This window comes from Oncorhynchus tshawytscha, linkage group LG11, assembly GCF_018296145.1.
Source record: "Oncorhynchus tshawytscha isolate Ot180627B linkage group LG11, Otsh_v2.0, whole genome shotgun sequence".
NCBI lineage: Eukaryota > Metazoa > Chordata > Actinopteri > Salmoniformes > Salmonidae > Oncorhynchus > Oncorhynchus tshawytscha.
In genome coordinates this window covers 46,907,583-46,930,825 of record NC_056439.1, presented here as the reverse complement: position 1 = coordinate 46,930,825, position 23,243 = coordinate 46,907,583, and the positions used below count along the sequence as shown (strand labels likewise).

General features: G+C 42.2%; 1 protein-coding gene across 2 annotated transcripts in view; it reads right to left on the bottom strand.

Annotated features, from left to right (window-relative positions):
* Positions 1–747: 747 nt before the first annotated feature.
* Positions 748–23,243, bottom strand: part of LOC112262079 (calcipressin-3) — an 83,406-nt gene continuing 60,910 nt past the window's right edge. For both annotated transcript variants that reach the window (XM_042330190.1, XM_042330189.1), the window contains 3 exons: positions 14,780–14,953; positions 9,849–10,020; positions 748–4,067 (listed from right to left, as the gene is read on the bottom strand). In XM_042330190.1, coding sequence (XP_042186124.1) covers positions 3,904–4,067; positions 9,849–10,020; positions 14,780–14,953 — 510 coding nt within the window. In that variant the 3' untranslated portion in view covers positions 748–3,903. The remainder of the gene's footprint in view (positions 4,068–9,848; positions 10,021–14,779; positions 14,954–23,243) is intronic.

The following is a 23,243-nucleotide window of genomic DNA, read 5'->3' as shown; positions in this document are numbered from 1 at the left end:
TTAAAACAGTTTTAGAAACTTCAGAGTGTTTTCTATCCAATACTACTAATACTATGCATATATTAGCATCTGGGACAGAGTAGGGGGCAGTTCACTCTGGGCACGCTATTCATCCAAAAGGGAAAATGCTGCCTCCTATCCCAAAAAGGATAATCTGTCTGTAAACAATTGTTGGAAAAATTACTTGCGTCATGCACAAAGTAGATGTCCTAATCAACTTGCCAAAACTATAGTTTGTTAACAAGAAATTTGTGGAGTGGTTGAAAAACGAGTTTTAAGGACTCCAACCTAAGTTTATGTAAACCTCCGGCTTCAACTGTAACGTAGCATATGTCGTATATTTGAAGATACAGTACATTCAGGGCAAAAGGAAAAACGGACTATGCCGGAGCTTAAAAAACACAAACTCCAAACGTCTTTAAGAATAGTTCTTTATGTATTTCTCACGTGAAACGAATGACCATCATACCACACAAATATAAGCAAGTTCTGTTGTAACAGTCAGAGACAACAAACTCTGGAAATTAGTACACAACATAAAATACAGATACCTGTATATAACTGTAAATTATTGCTTGATTGCTACTTCGTGTTCTGGATAACTACAGTACTAGACATAATATTCAGATTTCAACAGAACAGTATACAACAGTAACGGACAGTATTAACCGTTTTGCTTTGTAGACGTTCCAAAAAAACCAACATTGAGTCCATTTTTAACACGACACAATAAGAATTGATTTGATCGAGCATTTCAGAACTTTTTATTTATTTATCTTTACATCAACATAAAATTAGAAGCCAACATTTTTTTAGCCGCATACTGGAACTGGCTTCGGCAACAACATCACTATAAATGTTTCTCGTTTCGCCTGTGACCCAAAACGCTCCCAGTTTCAGAGACAGCAGTCAGTAGAAAACATCAGATCAGCCTCGTCAACATAATTATTATCTTAGTCATCAATCAGCAATATTATCACCAGTCAGCACAACTAGAAAGATTCTGTGCCATTGCATTGTGTTTCAACACTCGCTGGCTGCTTGGTTTTTAGAAGTCACCTCTGAAAGGACAAAGCTTGCACTTGAAATTATGTTCCAGGGACAAACACTAACAAAAACACACATTTGTTCTGTGGTTGCAACCAACCATCATCTCAAAAGACACATTTTCCCGTTCTTCCTACCACACCTATTCAGTAGTACACTCCTGAACATATATCCAAAGGCCTCCGAGCCTTCAAAACCCCAGTAGCAAGAGATGTTGAGTGTTAAACTCACACTGCTCTGCTAGTGAGAAGGCTACCCAGGTGTTCATCTTGAAAAACAGAAAGATTTTTAAAAAAATAACAAAAAAATAACAAAAGAAATACAGAACATTCTCTCTAGCAAGACTGCCTTTACAGTGAGAAGAAAAAAGACTGCCTTTACAGTGAGAAGAAAAAAGACTGCCTTTACAGTGAGAAGAAAAAAGACTGCCTTTACAGTGAGAAGAAAAAAGACTGCCTTTACAGTGAGAAGAAAAAAGACTGCCTTTACAGTGAGAAGAAAAGACTGCCTTAACAGTGAGAAGAAAAAAGACTGCCTTTACAGTGAGAAGAAAAAAGACTGCCTTTACAGTGAGAAGAAAAGACTGCCTTTACAGTGAGAAGAAAAAAGACTGCCTTTACAGTGAGAAGAAAAAAGACTGCCTTTACAGTGAGAAGAAAAAAGACTGCCTTTACAGTGAGAAGAAAAGACTGCCTTTACAGTGAGAAGAAAAAAGACTGCCTTTACAGTGAGAAGAAAAAAGACTGCTGACAATAAAGTGCTCGCATGCAGACAGAACAATAACAGACACATTACATTATAGTTGACATTTTATGCTTGTTGTTATTCAAAGTGCATGGTCAGGAGAAACATCTATCATTCTGGTAAAAGTTACTCTTAAATTTACTCCTGAGATATTTAGGATAGGATTCAAATGAATGACTAAAAGCACAGTAAATGAATTAATTATTAATTTTATTTGGGAGTTGCTGTGAGCAAAGTAACAACTGTTAATGCAGCAGTATTCCAAATTAGAGTAATTTGATCTAGGGGCGCTGTACTACTATGGCTGACCCTGTAAAACACATTTCATGTGACAATAAAACTAATTTTTAATAACATTTTTTTTAAAACTTTCTCTTTAGTTTCTTGAGTTTCCAAAGGTTTGTGCTGTGACTGCAAGGTGAGATGAAGGCTTTGTTTGATATCTCCAGAGGCTGGGTGGCAAATGAAACTTTTTCAATTTCTCACCAACGCTTAATGTCAATCATTAAAACCTAATGGACTATTTCCACCTAATGACTATTGAGCTATTTACAGCAAGAACTAAGAAGCAGTCTTACATTTTAAGAGCTGACAGAGGAAAATCAGGACATTCCTTTAGTTTAGCTCCAGAGATTGAGAGATTTTCAGTGTAAAACAAGCCATATAGGTCTGAGAAGAAGAAAGCTGTGTTGATATCATAAAAGGACCCCAAAACATTACCGGAAAGATGGAATAAAAATAAATGCCCTCTGAAAATGTCAACACTCCTGTAGGAGATTAGTCTTAGCCTTTACTTCAACTCTAAAGCTCAACTCTTAGTTTTTGTTTCTACTCTAGAGCCCAACTCTTAGGCTTTACTTCAACTCTAAAGCTCAACTCTTAGTTTTTGTTTCTACTCTAGAGCCCAACTCTTAGCCTTTACTTCAACTCTAAAGCTCAACTCTTAGTTTTTGTTTCTACTCTAGAGCCCAACTCTTAGGCTTTACTTGTATCCTAAAGCTCAACTCTTAGGCTTTTACTCCTATCCTAAAGCCCAACTCTTAGGCTTTTACTCACACTGTAAAGGTCTCATTCACTCTGTCTTTTTACTCACCCAGCCAGCCTCTCCCCTCTCACCTGACACTATAAAACAAGAGATATGCGTGTCGTCAAAAGCTTCATTCCATTTCCCTGTCATCTTGACCAGTATAAAATGCCTCAGCTCCCGACTACGTTAGTAAGCATGCAAAAAAACAATTGTTTGTGGTATCAAACACATGTTAAGAAGAATGCACAGCTAGTTCAGCAACACTTCAACAGACACCTCTCTGATTAAAAGGACATAAGCAGACCCCTCCCCAAAAATGTAATAAAATGCAAACACCACCACAACTTTGATGTTACCACATGGCCACCTGTTGCTAATTAGAGTGACATCCATAGGTTCCTTTGCTTTATATAACAGTTTAGGGTTTGAGTCTCTGTAGGAGTATGTTCTTATATATACATGAAGACAAGAAGAGGAATACCAGACAACCAATCCTCATTCTGTGTTAGCAGAAACAACCAATCAGCTGATATCATAAATAGCAGAAGAAGAACAGACAAACAATCAGAATAACAAATGTATATAAAAAAAAGTTTAAAAACTCAAAACCTCATTAGAGGTATAGCATGTCCCCGAAAGACCACTGCGTGACACAACTAACCAGTGACAGTAAGCAGGAAGGAAATAAGTACTACTACAGAAGAACTACTACAGATGAGAGCTGAGTGTATAATCTATGACAGGGGGCCTGCTTTAGGAGGACAAGTTGTTACATTACTGCCCCTGGCTGATCCGAGGTCAGGGGTCAAGAGTTAGGCACCCTCACCCCTCCCTCCCTTTCCTTTGAGTGTGATGAGTGTGTGTACATCTCATCCATCCTCCATCGTCCATACAGGCCAGGCCGCCTCATCCCATCCAATAGCCATGCTCCCTCCACAAACACCACCAACTGTCTGCTGTTTGTGTGTTTTGGGTTGAACTGAAATGAGGGGCGTTGTCTTGCTGTGCGACTCCTGAGACAGAGAAGACAGGGCTTGGTGCGTGTGTGTGTTGGGGTCGTAGGAGTGGGGTCCGTAACGGGCGTCCTAGTTCAGGACTTGCGACGGGCCGTCGGGGCGCCGGGTTTGGACGATCTGCTGTTTCTGCTTGGGCCGCGCTTCGTCGTTGTCATCCTCTGCATCGCTGTCGCACACATGCACCACAACGCTGGGGGTTGACTCAGTGCCCGCATGCAGTTCATACTTCTCCCCTAAAGAAGGAGAGGGTAGGCAGGGATGGAATGAGAGAGACAGCGAAGGATAGAGAAAGAGAGAGAGAAAAGGGGTAGAAAGGGGTTGAGAAAGAGAAGATTGAAAAGGGGTAGTAAGGGGTTGAGAAAGAGAAGAGCGTGAGAAAGAGAGAGAAAAGGGGTAAAGGGGTTGAGAAAGAGAAGAGCGTGAGAAAAGAGAGAGAAAAGGGGTAGAAAGGGGTTGAAAGAGAGAGAGAAAAGGGGTAGAAAGGGGTTGAGAAAGAGAAGAGAGAAAAGGGGTAGAAAGGGGTTGAGAAAGAGAAGAGTGGGAGAAAGAGAGAGAGAAAAGGGGTAAAGCGGTTGAGAAAGAGAAGAGAGCGTGAGAAAGAGAGAGAGAAAAGGGGTAAAGGGGTTGAGAAAGAGAAGAGAGCGTGAGAAAGAGAGAGAGAAAAGGGGTAAAGGGGTTGAGAAAGAGAGAGAGAAAAGGGGTAGAAAGGGGTTGAGAAAGAGAAGAGAAAAAAAGGGGTAGAAAGGGGTTGAGAAAGAGAAGAGAGAAAAGGGGTAAAAAGGGGTTGAGAAAGAGAAGAGAGAAAAGGGGTAGAAAGGGGTTGAGAAAGAGAAGAGAGAAAAGGGGTAGAAAGGGGTTGAGAAAGAGAAGAGAGCGGGAGAAAGAGAGAGAAAGAAAAACAGACAAAGACTTTAATACACCAGACTTGATTTGCCTTTAGAATGCCACACATCCATCAACAGCCCTACATCATCATTCCATGGCCAATGAAAGTCTGATCTACAATTGAAGCAGATTGAACAGACTGCAGGACAGATCTAAGCTTATGATACTTGAGGTAGAGGAGCCTGTAAATAAGCCCAACAGTCATTAAAAAAAAACAACGCTAACCGCTAAGCCGCAGGATCAGAAAATCAAATGAAATCACATTTGAATGGTTGCATACACATATTTAGCAGATGTTATTGCAGGTGTAGCGAAATGCTTGTATAAAATGGCTCCTCTAGAACTATGAACTGAGTGTTAGCCTAGCACTTGTTGAAAAGGGGGAACCTCCCCTGCGATGGCTGACGTTATCAGCTGGAATAACACTGGCTGGCTGGCTGCAGCCTAATGAAATGTACTGCAGGCTAGGATAGGATCACACTGGCTCTTGTTGCTATCGTGTGCCCAACTACTCCAATAGGGGAGGAGACAGAATACACACATATATATATATATATATATAGATATATAGAGTTGAAGTCGGAAGTTTACATACACATAGGTTGGAGTCATTAAAACTTGTTTTTCAACCACTCCAAATATGTCTTGTTAAAAGCTCTTGGTGACAGGAGGCAGTATTTTCAAATTCAACTGCCTGCTACTCATCCCCAGAAGATAAGATATGCATATTATTAGTAGATTTGGATAGTAAAACACTCTGAAGTTTATAAAACTGTTTGAATCATGTCTGTGAGTATAACAGAAATTATTTAGCAAGCGAAACCCTGAGGACAAACCATTCAGATTTGTTTTTTTTAGGTCACTCTCTTTTCAATGTGTTTTCATTGGGAATCCGGATTTCTAAGGGACCTTCTTGCAGTTCCTATCGCTTCCACTGGATGTCATCAGTCTTTAGACATTGGTTAAGGTTTTTCCTTTGTGTAATGAAGAAGTAGCCCTGTTCAGAACGAGGGTCCCTTGAAGTGTACTGTTAGATAGAGGAGCGTGACCAGAAAGCTACAGTTTGTTTTCTTCCTGTATTGAACACAGATCATCACGTCTTCAATTTGATCGATTATTAACGTTTAAAAATACCTAAAGTTGTATTACAAAAGTAGTTTGAAATGTTTTGGCAAAGTTTACAGGTAACTTTTGAGATAATTTGTAGTCACGTTGAATGGGGAATGCCTGGAATGTTCTGATGCCTGGCATTCTGGCGGTTGGCGGAGTGGCGTGGAGGGGGGTTGGGCAGGGGGATGGAGCATTGGAAGTTAAAACCAGGTTTAGCTATTGTTCTCTCTCTTACGTCTGGCATTCACAAGAGAAGGTCACGGTTGGTTTATGGGGTATCTTTCATTTATTTGGCGTGGGATATGGAAAAACAGTATTCTGTGTAAGTTGGGTTAATAAACCGTCAATTCGTAAACTCAAGCCTCAGTCTGGACAATTGTTCCTTTATGATCTAGTCAGGTCATTACAATATATATATATATATATATATATATATATATATATATATATATATATATATATTATATATACATACACACACACATTTTATCCATGCCATAACAGTAATGTCCTGTTAATATTTAACAGGAAATTACTGTTATGACTTGGATTAAATGTTATAGGATTCCTAAAAAAATACAGCCAGTATCAGTACATAAAATTGAGGTATCACAGATAAGATTTGATGTAGTCGGTGCTGTGGGATCCAGAGAATACCAGGGTTAAGCAATACAAATGCATATGCAGATTGCATCACAGTTGCCATGGAGACCAGACAGGGCCAAGGGAAACATGAGAAGAGGTTTCCCACACTGCCATCTGACAGAAAAAGGCCCCGTTTTGTTTTGGGAAGGTCACTACCACAGGCGGCCAGCAGAGAGAGCCAGCGGGCCACACTGCAGCAGAGCACTAATATGATTTAGAGGCAGGCTAAAGAAGCCCCAGCAAGAGCCAAGGCCTATTTCCTGATGCCTTCTGGTGTTACCATAGTAACGGCACTGTGATGGTGGGTCTTCACTGCAACATGGTAAATCATGTAATGTAGGAATCATTATTCTTTCCTGTAATGCATTATGCTGAGGGGCTGGGGGAGGTGCATAAAAGATGAAGCCAAGACAAAGCCATGCTCAATGACATCTTCTTTGACAGCCATTCAAGTTTGTAGGTAGACCAAATAGAGGCACTCAAAGTGCTGCAATATTCAGATGTCTGGATTTCCAGACAACCACAGACAAAAACCCAGGCTGGGAGTGGCCAAGACAATCTCTTTGCCTCCTGAACCTACTAAATCATATAAAGGAGTAACTAACTAGAGCGCCTGTCTGCCGTTAAGTTCGTATATTACTGGTGAGAGGGGTTTCCTTTCCATAGATAACCAGGGTCTATACCATCGTAAACAAATACAATAATAATCTGTATATTCTTCCGAAGTGTGCACTTGTTCACATTCCTTCATAGGGATCTCAAAAGCATACTCCTTGCATCCATTCTCCTCTCTCCTCATCTCAAAACCCATTGGAGGAGAAGTTCAAAGGGGAGGAGACGAGGAAGGAAATGGCTGCAGTAAGAAACATGGTGGAAACTGCCTTCTAGCGCAATGCTTTTACATTTGTTGGGGAGTTGTGTACGAGTGCACACTTCAGTAGAAAGGACACAGTATTGGGCCGCACAGACAAGACTCCAGATGACACAGTGAAGCATTCTGAGAACTCGGTGACCTCTTGAACCATGTGACACTACTGCTCTGTCTCCAGTAGAAAGAACACTCCCTGTTTGATATGGCTGGCATTTCTAAAAGGTCACCTCCTGAATGCCAACGCTAGCCCTTTACCTAGCAAGAGAGACAGGGACAGAGTATGGCCAACTCTAGCCCTTTACCTAGCAAGAGAGACAGGGACAGAGTATGGCCAACGCTAGCCCTTTACCTAGCAAGAGAGACAGGGACAGAGTATGGCCAACGCTAGCCCTTTACCTAGCAAGAGAGATAGGGACAGAGTATGGCCAACGCTAGCCCTTTACCTAGCAAGAGAGACAGGGACAGAGTATGGCCAACGCTAGCCCTTTACCTAGCAAGAGAGACAGGGACAGAGTATGGCCAACGCTAGCCCTTTACCTAGCAAGAGAGACAGGGACAGAGTATGGCCAACGCTAGCCCTTTACCTAGCAAGAGAGACAGGGACAGAGTATGGCCAACGCTAGCCCTTTACCTAGCAAGAGAGACAGGGACAAGAGAGACAGGGACAGGGAGTATGGCCAACGCTAGCCCTTTACCTAGCAAGAGAGACAGGGACAGAGTATGGCCAACGCTAGCCCTTTACCTAGCAAGAGAGACAGGGACAGAGTATGGCCAACGCTAGCCCTTTACCTAGCAAGAGAGACAGGGACAGAGTATGGCCAACGCTAGCCCTTTACCTAGCAAGAGAGACAGGGACAGAGTATGGCCAACGCTAGCCCTTTACCTAGCAAGAGAGACAGGGACAGAGTATGGCCAACGCTAGCCCTTTACCTAGCAAGAGAGACAGGGACAGAGTATGGCCAACGCTAGCCCTTTACCTTGCAAGAGAGACAGGGACAGAGTATGGCCAACCTAGCCCTTTACCTAGCAAGAGAGACAGGGACAGAGTATGGCCAACGCTAGCCCTTTACCTAGCAAGAGAGACAGGGACAGAGTATGGCCAACGCTAGCCCTTTACCTAGCAAGAGAGACAGGGACAGAGTATGGCCAACGCTAGCCCTTTACCTAGCAAGAGAGACAGGGACAGAGTATGGCCAACGCTAGCCCTTTACTTTACCTTGCAAGAGAGACAGGGACAGAGTATGGCCAACGCTAGCCCTTTACCTAGCAAGAGAGACAGGGACAGAGTATGGCCAACGCTAGCCCTTTACCTAGCAAGAGAGACAGGGACAGAGTATGGCCAACGCTAGCCCTTTACCTAGCAAGAGAGACAGGGACAGAGTATGGCCAACTCTAGCCCTTTACCTAGCAAGAGAGACAGGGACAGAGTATGGCCAACGCTACGCCTTTACCTAGCAAGAGAGACAGGGACAGAGTATGGCCAACTCTAGCCCTTTACCTAGCCAGAGAGACAGGGACAGAGTATGGCCAACGCTAGCCCTTTACCTAGCAAGAGAGACAGGGACAGAGTATGGCCAACGCTAGCCCTTTACCTAGCAAGAGAGACAGGGACAGAGTATGGCCAACGCTAGCCCTTTACCTAGCAAGAGAGACAGGGACAGAGTATGGCCAACGCTAGCCCTTAACTCAGCCCGACAGACAGTCCCTGAGAATGGCCAATGCTAGCCCTTAACTCAGCCAGACAGACGGGCTAAAGAGTATGACACACGCTAGCCCTTAATTCAGCCAGACAGACAGTCCCTGAGTATGGCCAATTCTAGCCCTTAACTCAGCCCGACAGACAATCACAGAGTATGTCCAACACTAGCCCTTAACTCATCCAGCCAGACAGTCAGAGTATGGCCATCACTAGCCCTTAACTCAGCCAGACAAACAATCACAGAGTATGGTCAATGCTAGCTCTTAACTCAGCCAGATAGACAGTCTCAGAGTATGCCATTAGGAAGTTTGTGTGCCATAAGAGAGCCATTAAAGAAACAGAATAGCGCTCATGAGTGTTGGGCCAGTAACCAAAAGGTCGCTGGTCTGAATCTCCGAGCCAACTAGGTGAAAAAATCTGTCGATGTGCCCTTGGGCAAGGCACTTAACCCTAATTGCTCCTGTAAATCGCCCATGGATAAGAGCATCGACTAAATTACTAAATTGTAAATATTGTAAGGATGAATCTCTTTTTCTGATACACATTCATACTTAGATAACCGTCCAGGATACTGCATACTGCACAAAGGAATTGGATGTGTTTACGCTACTTGGTGCACGTTCTGGTATCTTACTGTCATCCTAGGATTCTCACAATAGCACAGCACATGGAGCTGATGAGCTCAGTTCAGATAACAGTGCCAGTAGATACATGCTATATGAGTTTGTAGGGTGTGTAGACTGTCAATATGTATGTATGTATCTATGTATGTATGCATGTGTGTGTGTATATGTATGTACTGACCTGGGCCCAGCTTGGCCACCGCGCACAGCAGGTCATAGTTGATAACAGGCGTTGCGTCTTCGCTCTGGCTCCAGCCTACGGGTGGCGAGGCAGGGGGAGAGATGAGGAACTGTTTGACGGGCGCAGGAGGAGCCAGGTACGACTTGTCTATATCCTCCCCAGAATTCTGAATCTATATGAAGTGGAGAAGAGAGGAGAGTGGGACATGTCAGAATGGATGTCAGTGATAAAATCTGGGTCATGTTCATTTGGAATGGAAAATGTTGAAAACGTTTAGAAACTGAAAATGAATCAAGTCTAAGTAGTCCCTGCCTGTTTTTTTTTACTGTCTCCATTCCCAATCGACCTCTAACTCTTACCCCTATAGACTCTTATCCCTATAGACTCTTATCCCTATAGACTCTTACCACTATAGACTCTTATCCATATAGACTCTTATCCCTATAGACTCTTATCCCTATAGACTATTACCCCTATAGACTCTTACCCCTATAGACTCTTATCCCTATAGACTCTTATCCCTATAGACTCTTACCCCTATAGACTCTTACCCCTATAGACTCTTACCCCTATAGACTCTTATCCTTATAGAATCTTACCCTTTATAGAATCTTACCCCTATAGACTCTTACCCCTATAGACTCTTACCCCTATAGACTCTTATTCCTATAGACTCTTACCCCTATAGACTCTTACCCCTATACTCTTATTCCTATATACTCTTACCCCTATAGACTCTTATCCCTATAGACTCTTATCCCTATAGACTATTACCCCTATAGACTCTTACCCCCCTATAGACTCTTATCCCCTATAGACTCTTACCCCTATAGACTCTTATTCCCCTATAGACTCTTACCACTATAGACTCTTACCACTATAGACTCTTCCCACTATAGACTCTTACCACTATAGACTCTTCCCACTATAGACTCTTACCACTATAGACTCTTCCCACTGTAGACTCTTCCCACTATAGACTCTTCCCACTATAGACTCTTCCCACTATAGACTCTTCCCACTATAGACTCTTACCCCTATAGACTCTTACCCCTATAGACTCTTACCACTATAGACTCTTACCCCTATAGACTCTTACCACTATAGACTCTTACCACTATAGACTCTTACCACTATAGACTCTTACCACTATAGACTCTTACCACTATAGACTCTTACCACTGTAGACTCTTATCCATATACAGTGCCTTGCGAAAGTATTCGGCCCCCTTGAACTTTGCGACCTTTTGCCACATTTCAGGCTTCAAACATAAAGATATAAAACTGTATTTTTTTGTGAAGAATCAACAACAAGTGGGACACAATCATGAAGTGGAACGACATTTATTGGATATTTCAAACTTTTTTAACAAATCAAAAAAGTGCCTTGAGTGCTTTGATTCAACCTGCGCCACAAGTGCCTTCAGAAAGTTTTCAAACCCTTGACTTATTCCACATTTTGTTGTGTTACAGCCTGAATTCATAACAGATTCACCCATCTACACACAATACTCCACAATGACATAGTGAAAACATTTTGTAAGAAATTTTAGCAAATGTATTGAAAATTAAATACAGTAGTCACAGCCCTGAGTCAATACTTTTGTAGAAGCACCTTTGGCAGCAATTACAGCTGTGAGTCTTTCTTGGTAAATCTCCAAGAGCTTTGCACACCTGGATTGTTCATCATTTGCATATTATTATTTTCAAAATTCTTTAATCTCTGTCAAATTGATTGTTGGCCATTGCTAGACAATTATTTTCAGGTCTTGCCTTAGATTTTCAAGTAGATTTATTAAGTCAAAATTGTAACTCTGCCATCCAGGAACATTCACTGTCTTCTTGGTAAGCGACTCCAGCATAGATTTGGCCTTGTCTTTAAGATTATTGTCCTGCTGAAAGGTGAATTCATTCTTCTAGAATGTTGCCTGTGCTTAGCTCCATTCCATTTATTTTTTTATCCCGAAAAACTCCCCAGTCGATTACAAGCATATCAAATAACATGATGCAACCACCACAATGCTTGAAAAGATGGAGAATGGTACTCAGTAACGTGTTGTATTGGATTTGCCCCAAACATACACTACATGACCAAATGTATGTGGACACCTGCTCCTTCAAATCAAATCAAATCAAATCAAATTTTATTTGTCACATACACATGGTTAGCAGATGTTAATGCGAGTGTAGCGAAATGCTTGTGCTTCTAGTTCCGACAATGCAGTAATAACGAGCAAGTAATCTAACTAACAATTCCAAAAAAAACTACTGTCTTATACACAGTGTAAGGGGATAAAGAATATGTACATAAGGATATATGAATGAGTGATGGTACAGAGCAGCATAGGCAAGATACAGTAGATGATATCGAGTACAGTATATACATATGAGATAAGTATGTAAACCAAGTGGCATAGTTAAAGTGGCTAGTGATACATGTATTACATAAGGATGCAGTCGATGATATAGAGTACAGTATCAACGTATGCATATGAGATGAACAATGTAGGGTAAGTAACATTATATAAACAATGCTACCTTATATAATGTTACTTACCCTACATTGTTCATCTCATATGCATACGTTGATACTGTACTCTATATCATCGACTGCATCCTTATGTAATACATGTATCACTAGCCACTTTAACTATGCCACTTGGTTTACATACTTGAACATCTCATTCCAAAAATATGGGCTTTAATATGGAGTTGGTCCCCCCTTTCCTGCTAAAACAGCCTACACTCTTCTGGGAAGGCTTTCCACTAGATGTTGGAACATTGCTGTGGGGACTTGCTTCCATTCAGCCACAAGAGCATTAGTGAGGTCGGGCACTAATGTTGGGCGATTAGGCCTGGCTCGCAGTCGGCGTTCCAATCATCCCAAAGGTGTTGGATAAGGTTGAGGTCAGGGCTCTGTGCAGGCCAGTCAAGTTCTTCCACACCAAGCTTGACAAACAATTTCTCTATGGACCTTGCTTTGTGCACGGGGCATTGTCATGCTGAAACAGGAAAGGGACTTCCCTAAAATGTCATGCTGAAACAGGAAAGGGACTTCCCCAAAATGTTACTGAGCTCTTCAGTGAGGCCATTCTACTGCCAATGTTTGTCTATGGAGATTTTATGTCTGTGTGCTCGATTTTATACACTTGTCATTAAGGGGTGTGGCTGAAATAGCTGAGTCCACTAATTTGAAGGGTTGTCCACATACAGTGCCTTGCGAAAGTATTCGGCCCCCTTGAACTTTGCGACCTTTTGCCACATTTCAGGCTTCAAACATAAAGATATAAAACTGTATTTTTTTGTGAAGAATCAACAACAAGTGGGACACAATCATGAAGTGGAATGACATTTATTGGATATTTCAAACTTTTTTAACAAATCAAAAACTGAAAAATTGGGCGTGCAAAATTATTCAGCCCCTTTACTTTCAGTGCAGCAAACTCTCTCCAGAAGTTCATTGAGGATCTCTGAATGATCCAATGTTGACCTAAATGACTAATGATGATAAATACAATCCACCTGTGTGTAATCAAGTCTCCGTATAAATGCACCTGCACTGTGATAGTCTCAGAGGTCCGTTAAAAGCGCAGAGAGCATCATGAAGAACAAGGAACACACCAGGCAGGTCCGAGATACTGTTGTGAAGAAGTTTAAAGCCGGATTTGGATACAAAAAGATTTCCCAAGCTTTAAACATCCCAAGGAGCACTGTGCAAGCGATAATATTGAAATTGAATGAGTATCAGACCACTGCAAATCTACCAAGACCTGGCCGTCCCTCTAAACTTTCAGCTCATACAAGGAGAAGACTGATCAGAGATGCAGCCAAGAGGCCCATGATCACTCTGGATGAACTGCAGAGATCTACAGCTGAGGTGGGAGACTCTGTCCACAGGACAACAATCAGTCATATATTGCACAAATCTGGCCTTTATGGAAGAGTGGCAAGAAGAAAGCCATTTCTTAAAGATATCCATAAAAAGTGTCGTTTAAAGTTTGCCACAAGCCACCTGGGAGACGCACCAAACATGTGGAAGAAGGTGCTCTGGTCAGATGAAACCTGAAATGTGGCAAAAGGTCGCAAAGTTCAAGGGGGCCGAATACTTTCGCAAGGCACTGTACTTGTGCATATATAGTGTAACACTCTATACAGGACAAAGGGTGAATTACTTTGCCACATTTTTTTGCAGGTTCACTTTAGTGAAGGATGCATGTTTTGGAATATTTTATTCTGTACAGGCTTCCTTCTTTTCAATCTGTCAATAAGGTATGTATTGTGGAGTAACTACAATGTTGTTGATCCATCCTCAGTTTCCTCCTATCAGATTTATTAACCTCTGTAACTGTTTTAAAGTCACCATTGGCCTCATGATGAAATCCCTGAGAAGTTTCCTTCCTCTCCAGCAACTGAGTTAGGAAGGATGCCTGTATCTTTGTAGTGACTTGGTGTATTGATGCACCATCCAAAGTGTAATTAATAACTTCACCATGCTCAAAGGGATATTCAGTGTCTGCTTTTTAAATACCAATAGCCGCCCTTCTTTGCGAGGCATTGGAAAACATCCCTGGTCTGTGTGGTTGAATCTGTGTTTGAAATTCATTGCTCGACTGAGGGACCTTACAGATAATTGAATGTGTGGGGTACAGAGATGAGGTAGTCTTTCAAAAATCATGTTGAGGCCAGTGTTGTTGGGGCCAGTTTCCCACCCTTGGAGAGTACAGTGCATGCCCTAGGATTCAGTATACTGCTCTGAGTTTAGCCTCTGTAATACCTGGGGCCGTGCTCATTATGCACCAAATTAAAGAAAGCAGACTAACTGGAAGAAAACACTCTAAAAAGGCAGGTCTAACCAGGACTGTAATGACTCCCATATCTCCCAAAAGGCACCAGTTCCAGCCCAAACCTTCCCCCAGGAAGAGCTCACTCACCTGGGCAAAGTAGAGCTTGAGCTGCTTGCCGTTGAACTCAGTCTCATGGAGCTCGATGCGAGCGCGGGCGGCCGCCTCCGGAGTGCTGAAACTGATGCGGACTCGCCTGAAGCTCTTGAACATCTGGAAGGACGTCTGCTCGTCATAGATCCTGAACAGGGCCTCAAACCTCTCCTGGGAGAGAAGGAAAGAAAGAGAGAACGGCCATTTTAGACTACAGATGACCCTGCACCCGTCCTGAAATGTCTCCGTTAAAGGAAAAATCCATTCAAAAAACAGCATTCTGTTGTGTTACAAGATGTTGATTATGTAGTTCTCCTGAATGCTGTAGTTGTAGCACCACTAACTTCCTGTTTTCATAGCTATTAACTAAAACGCCAATTCATGTTTCTACCTCTATCACAGGTTTGTGCTTGGAAATGTCTAACTATGACATTGCATTGATGTTCCTTGTTCGATATGTTGGTATTTTACTTATGATACAGTCCCAACATGTTTTGCATGTTAGTAATCCATTTTTCAAGAAACATGTCTTTCAAGGAGCTATGTGTAGCATGCCACATCCTGTTGGGCATTGTTTGTAAGGCAGCATAGCCCAAGGGCACTGCTACGTGTCTGGCCCACATTTCTGTTTCTCAAAAAAGGGACAATAATGTATCTATTCTATTCATTCGTCAAAGGGAGCAGAAATACAGTGGGAGAGATGGGAGTAGCGGAAAAGTTAGGTGAATCATTCAGCCATGTGAAACACGATCCTGTCATTTGAGCAATAGGGGACATAGGGGTGTCCCATGTCATAGATCCTCTTCTTGTTACTCCTGTCCTATGTTGAGGTTGCACTCTAGGGGCATATGCTACGGTTAGTGGATTTTCAAGGAGCCATCAAGGAGACTATTCTTTCTCGCTCATCAAACCTGTTCCGGAGGGAAGACAAGTGGCCATGAAACTAGGCAACGTTTAAATGGCGCCGACTGCCTGCTGGTCGGCTTGGCTGTGCCATTTTGGGCTAGAGCAACTGTGATAGAATTTGGCTGAACAGAAAGGCTCTCAATCACATACATACTGTAGTTTTTACTAAAATGACACAATTGAATGAATGAAGCTTAATATACTATGACACAAAATAAGAATTAGTCCTCAAAATGAAACACAAATAATATTGGTGTGTGTACTGTAGGCGTATGTGTCAGACTTTACTATTGGTACAAGATGATAACAAGATCATATCATGTAATTCACCTCGTTCCAATAGTATCGTCCAACACACAGAGCTTTAGGGTCTATTTACAGTGCACTCGGGAAGTATTCAGACCCCTTGACTTTTTCCACATTTTGTTACATCACAGCCTTGTTCTAAAATGGATTAAATAAAAAAAATCCTCATCAATCTACACACAATACCCCACAGTACCCCACACTCGGACTCCCGAGTAGAGCAGCGGTCTAAGGCATTGCTAGAGGCGTCATTACAAACTCTGGTTCGACTCCAGGCTGTATCACAACTGGCCGTGATTGGGAGTCCCATAGGGCGTCGCACGATTGGCCTAGCGTCGTCCGGGTTAGAGTTTGGCCGGGGTAGGCCATCACTGTAAACAATCATTTGTTCTTAACTGACTTGCCTATTTAAATAAAGGTTAAACAAAATAAAAAATGATCACAAAAAAACAGGTTTTTAGACATTTTTGTAAATGTATAAAAACCGTAAAACTGAAATACCTTCTTTACATAAGTATTCAGACCCTTTGCTGTGAGACTCAAAATTGAGCTCAGGTGCAACCTGTTTCCACTGATCATCCTTGAGATGTTTCTACAACTTGATTGGAGTCCACCTGTGGTAAATTCAATTGATTGGACATGATTTGGAAAAACACACCTATCTATATAAGGTCCTACAGCTGACAGTGTATGTCAGAGCAAAAACCAAGCCATGAGATCAAAGGAATTGTCCGTAGAGCTCTGAGACAGGATTGTGTCGAGGCACAGGTCTGGGAAAGGGTACCAAAACATTTCTGCAGCATTGAAGGTCCCCCTGGTTTGGAACCACCAAGACTCTTCCTAGAGCTGGCCGTCTGGCCAAACTGAGCAACTTGGGGAGAAGGGCCTTGGTCAGGGAGGCCAAGCACCACGTCTGGAGGAAACCTGACCCCATCCCTACGGTGAAGCATGGTGGTGGCAGCATCATGCTGTGGGATGTTTTTCAGCGGCAGGGTCTGGGAGACTAGTCAGGATCGAGGCAAAGATGAACGGAGAAAAGTACAGAGAGATCCTTGATGAAAACCTGCTTCAGAGCGCTAAGGAACTCCGACTGGGACGAAAGTTCACCTTCCAACAGGACAACGACCCAAAGCACACAGCCAAGACAAGAGTGGCAGGAGTGGCTTCGGGACAAGTCTCCTTGTCTCATGTCCTTGAATGGCCCAGCCGGAGCCAGGACTTGAACCCGATTGAACATCTCTGGAGAGACCTGAAAATAGCTGCGCAGCAACGCTCCCCATCCAACCTGGTAAGGAGAGTAATTACATTTCTCAGATGGATAATCTCCTCTCGTGCACACCAAGACATGGGTTGACTAACATTGTTGTGTAATCTGGTGATGTGATGTTGTGTAATCTGGTGATGTTGTGTAATCTGGTGATGTTGTGTAATCTGGTGATGTGTTGTAGTGTAATCTGATGATGTGATGTTGTGTAATCTGGTGATGTGTTGTAGTGTAATCTGATGATGTGATGTTGTGTAATCTGGTGATGTGTTGTTGTGTAATCTGGTAATGTGTTGTTGTGTAATCTGGTGATGTGTTGTAGTGTAATCTGATGATGTGATGTTGTGTAATCTGGTGATGTGATGTTGTGTAATCTGGTGATGTGATGTTGAGTAATCTGGTGATGTGATGTTGTGTAATCTGGTGATGTGTTGTAGTGTAATCTGATGATGTGATGTGATGTTGTGTAATCTGGTGATGTGTTGTTGTGTAATCTGGTAATGTGTTGTTGTGTAATCTGGTAATGTGTTGTTGTGTAATCTGGTAATGTGTTGTTGTGTAATCTGGTGATGTGTAATCTGGTGATGTGTAATCTGGTGATGTTGTGTAATCTGGTGATGTGTTGTTGTGTAATCTGGTGATGTGTTGTTGTGCACAAGGAGAAGACAAGACAGGCTCACCTTTAAGATCAGGTGTGTAGGGTGTAGTGTGTAGAGCGTAGTGTGTAGTGCGTAGTCTGTAGTGCGTAGTGTGTAGTCTGTAGTCTAGTGTGTAGTGCTTGGTGTGTAGGGCGTAGTGAGTAGTGCGTAGTGTGTAGTGCGTAGTCTGTAGTGCGTAGGGGGTAGTGTGAAGTGAGTAGTGCATAGTGTGTAGTGTGTAGTGAGTAGTGCGTAGTCTGTAGTGTGTCATGTGTAGTACATAGTGTGTAGTGCGTAGTATGTAGTCGTAGTGTGTAGTGTGTAGTGCGTAGTGTGTAGTGCGTAGTGTGAAAAACAGGCAAAAGTGGTGGGTGCTTCACACAGTAAGGTAAACATAGTTGTGTTTGGTCAGTGGGTCTGAGACCGGGTCTCGGTCTCAGACCCACTGGCTCCAGGTCATCTACAAGTCCATGCTAGGTAAAGCTCCGCCTTATCTCAGTTCACTGGTCACGATGGCAACACCCATTCGTAGCACGCGCTCCAGCAGGTGTATCTCACTGATCATCCCTAAAGCCAACACCTCATTTGGCCGCCTTTCGTTCCAGTTCTCTGCTGCCTGTGACTGGAACGAATTGCAAAAATCGCTAAAGTTGGAGACTTTTATCTCCCTCACCAACTTCAAACATCTGCTATCTGGGCAGTTAACCGATCGCTGCAGCTGTACATAGTCTATCGGTAAATAGCCCACCCATTTTTACCTACCTCATCCCCATACTGTTTTTATTTGTTTACTTTTCTGCTCTTTTGCACACCAATATCTCTACCTGTACATGACCATCTGATCATTTATCACTCCAGTGTTATTAATCTGCAAAATTTTAATTATTCGCCTACCTCCTCATGCCTTTTTGCACACAATGTATATAGACTCCCCCTTTTTTTCTACTGTGTTATTGACTTGTTAATTGTTTACTCCATGTGTAACACTGTGTTGTCTGTTCACACTGCTATGCTTTATCTTGGCCAGGTTGCAGTTGCAAATGAGAACTTGTTCTCAACTAGCCTACCTGGTTAAATAAAGGTGAAATTTTTTTTTTTTTTAAAAAGGTAAGCACGACAAACCGGTGAAACAGTGTGATTAAAAAGTTGATGTCATAGTAAACAACAGGATGTTGAAGAACCTCAGTGTAGATGTACGGTATCCTCCGCTACAGAACAGTGAGTGATCTCATCCAGTCACAGTTAAGCCATAATGACATAATGGTTACATCATGGTAACTTCAACTCATAATATGACAGGCTTCAATTTAGCCTAGTGGTTAGTGTGTTGGGCCAGAAACCAAAAGGTGGCTGGATCAAATCCACTAGCTGACATGGTAAAAATCTGTCATTCTAGCCCTGAGCAAGGCAGTTAACCCACTGTTCCCCGGGCGCCGAAGACGCGGATGTCAATTATGGAAGCACCCTGCATCTCTCTGATTCAAAGACACATTTCAGTTGAATGCATTCAGTTGTACAACCGACTAGGTTTCCCCCTTTCCCCAATGTTTCTGTCTGCTATGTTCCAGACAATCCTGCCTTCAAGACTACTTCAGAAATATGAATAAAATGACCAAAACATTGACCTGATTGGAATAAATTATCTTTCTGACACTTTAAAACCAACTTGTTGACATTATGTTAAAGTCTGTTGTATTGTGTTGCATTGTATTGTATTGTAGAGTCCTCTTAAGCCTCTATTCAAACTGTGAATTATCCATGAGCTCAGTGACCCATCTGAAACATGCCCTACTCTAATCATTAATGGACCTGAAACATGCCCTACTCTAATCATTAATGGACCTGAAACATGCCCTAATCTAATCGTTAATGGACCTGAAAAATGCCCTAATCTAATCAGGAATGGACCTGAAACATGCCCTATTCTAATCAGTAATGGACCTGAAACATGCCCTAATCTAATCAGGAATGGACCTGAAACATGCCCTAATCTAATCAGTAATGGACCTAGGCTGCATGCCATCAAACTCCCAGAGTGATAAGCTTGTACTTTGAAATACCCCACACTAATTTACATTTTTTCAATTGCTAACATACATTGTCAAAACTCTTCACACGGTCAGCGAAACAGAAGTGTATGTGGACCAAACTGTTTCATTGTTTTCACACAAAATGCATTCAATGACCACATTCTCCAAAATCCATGAACTCTTTTCTCATTCATACTCCACCACCTGCAAAACTATATATATATATATATTTGAAGCACGTTGTCAAATGCTAACACACTGTTTCCAAAACGGTTAACACATTCAAAACAGAATGATGGCAAAAGTCATGCATTTCTGCAGTAACCAGACTGAAACATATAGAACATCTCAGCAGAATATTTAATCATTCCAAACACAGCTGATTGCAATTTCATCTGAAAGCCGACCCAAGTGTCCTGTTTTTAGTCTCGTTACCAAACAGACAAAAGAGGACGGCTTCAGGATGATTTAGTTTAGAAACATGGGATCTAGGAAGACAGGTTGGTGGGGGAAGAAGAGTGTCAGGGAGCGAGAGGGAGAATGTGGGGAGGACAAAGGAGATGAAGACCAAGAGCGGTGGTCTCTGATGAGATAAGGGCCACAATTATCGACCATGTTGTAAACCATGCTCTCTCGATTGTAACCAAATCTGCAGCGCTCAACAGTTGCATCAATAGTACGAATTTTCTAGCAAAACAACAGGTGAGATGTGCATCCGTCAGTGATCATTGATAAGTGTTAATACATATTGCAGTACAATAACACAGTGATCATTGATAAGTGTTAATACATATTGCAGTACAATAACACAGTGATCATTGATAAGTGTTAATACATATTGCAGTACAATAACACAGTGATCATTGATAAGTGTTAATACATATTGCAGTACAATAACACAGTGATCATTGATAAGTGTTAATACATATTACAGTACAATAACACAGTGATCATTGATAAGTGTTAATACATATTGCAGTACAATAACAGTATGATCACATTTTTACATGTCCTGACATTTTGAAATATATTGTTTTGTGTTTTTCAGTAGGATCCAAAGGTTGCCTCCCACAGGAGGGAAAGGCAGAATATTATCAGACGCCCAGGAAATTGCCATTGTTGACATGGTAATTGGCAACAATGCAATAAAACTGCAGGAAATTCGGGACAGAGTGCTGGCAGACGATATCACTTTTGGGAATGTGAATCCGGTCAGCACAACGACAATTGCCAGAGTCCCAGAGAAACATTAAATAAGGACGAAGCAGTTGTACACTGTACCCTTTGAGAGAAACGGTGAACGTGTGAAAGAACTCAGGAATCAATATGTCCAGGTAAGATGTCTGTTCAATAACCAAACAGGGTACATACAGCGCTATGCATAATGTAAAGTATTGTAAAACTGTGGATTTACTGTATTTTAGAGAGTAATGGAGATTCAAACTGGGGAAAAAATGCCACAGGGGAAGAAATGTGATTGGACAGAGAGCAACCGTGGATGTTCCAGGCCAGAGAAGGACTAACACCACAATGTGTGCAGCACTGTACAATGATGGTTTGCTGTTACACAAACCACTCATTGGCCCCTACAATACAGAGGGGCTCATTTATTTTCTGGATGACCTGCATAATCGACTTGTGTCAGTGGAGGAGAGGGGCAAGAAACTCCCCTACCTTCGTTGTTGTGTGGGATCATGTGGCATTCCACCACTCTGCTGCAGTCACAGACTGGTTTGCTGCACAGACTGGTCTGATGAGAACTAGAACCCTCATAGTACGCAAGTATAACACCATGGGACCACGCAGCCGTCATACCGCTCAGGAAGGAGACACGTTCTGTCTCCTAGAGATGAACGTACATTGGTGCGAAAAGAGCAAGTCAATCCCAGAACAACAGCAAAGGACCTTGTGAAGATGCTGGAGGAAACAGGTACAAAAGTATCTATAACTACAGTAAAACGAGTCCTATATCGACATAACCTGAAAGGCCGCTCAGCAAGGAAGAAGCCAAAACCACCATAAAAAAAAGACAGACTACGGTTTGCAACTGCACATGGGGAATTTAAAAAAAAACACTTTTTGGAGAAATGTCGCCTGGTCTGATGAAACAAAAATAGAACTGTTTGGCCATAATGACCATTGTTATGTTTGGAGGAAAAAGGGGGAAGGCTTGCAAGCCGAAGAACACCATCCCAACCATGAAGCATGGTGGTGGCAGCATCATGTTGTGGGGGTGCTTTGCTGCAGGAGGGCTGGTGCACTTCACAAAATAGATGGCATCATGAGGCAGGAAAATTACGTGGATATATTGAAGCAACATCTCAAGACATCAGTCAGAAAGTTAAAGCTTGGTCGCAAATGGGTCTTCCAAATGGACAATGACCCCAAGCATAGTTCCAAAGTTGTGGCAAAATGGCTTAAAGACAACAAAGTCAAGGTATTGGAGTTGCCATCACAAAGCCCTGACCTCAATCCCGTATAACATTTGTGGGTAGAACTGAAAAAGTGTGTGTCAGCAAGGAGGCCAACAAACCTGACTCAGGGCTTTGTGATGGCCACTCCAATACCTTGACTTTGCCAGCTCTGTCAGGAGGAATGGTCCAAAATTCACCCAACTTATTGTGGGAAGCTTGTGGAAGGCTACCTGAAACATTTGACTCAAGTTAAACAATTTAAAGGCAATACTACCAAATACTTATTGAGTGTATGTGAACCTCTGACCCACTGGGAATGTGATGAAAGAAATAAAAGCTGAAATAAATCATTCCCTCTACTATCATTCTGACATTTCACATTCTTAAAATAAAGTGATGATCCTAACTGACCTAAGACAGGGAATGTTTAAATGTATTTGGCTAAGGTGTATGTAAACTTCCGACTTCAGCTGTAGTATGCCAATATATCCAGCCCCATTTTAATTGTATTCTATAGGATTCTATAGGATTAACGCTCCCCACGCTATACCCTGATTTCTATCTCTGTGGAACGGAGCGAGTCCCCAGGGGCATTACATCTCATCCGTTGATACCGTTCCCACTCCCATATCGACCCCACAGCAATAACACAACCACTGTCAGACTGCCTCAGTTGCAGTTATGTAGACTCACAGTCATTTTGACATGAGTTTAACTGTTTGGACAGGGTCTTTTTGTTGTTGCAGTGAATACTAAGGCTTATTGCGGCTAGGATATCTAACGTGTGTTTTAGTTTTATCTGCATTAGCATAAGCCTCTATGAGGGAGGTAAATGTGAGTTGTTTTGCAAGTTTCTAGCGCTGAAGGCTAGGCTAACGTTTAAGTGCGTGTGTTTTTTGTTAT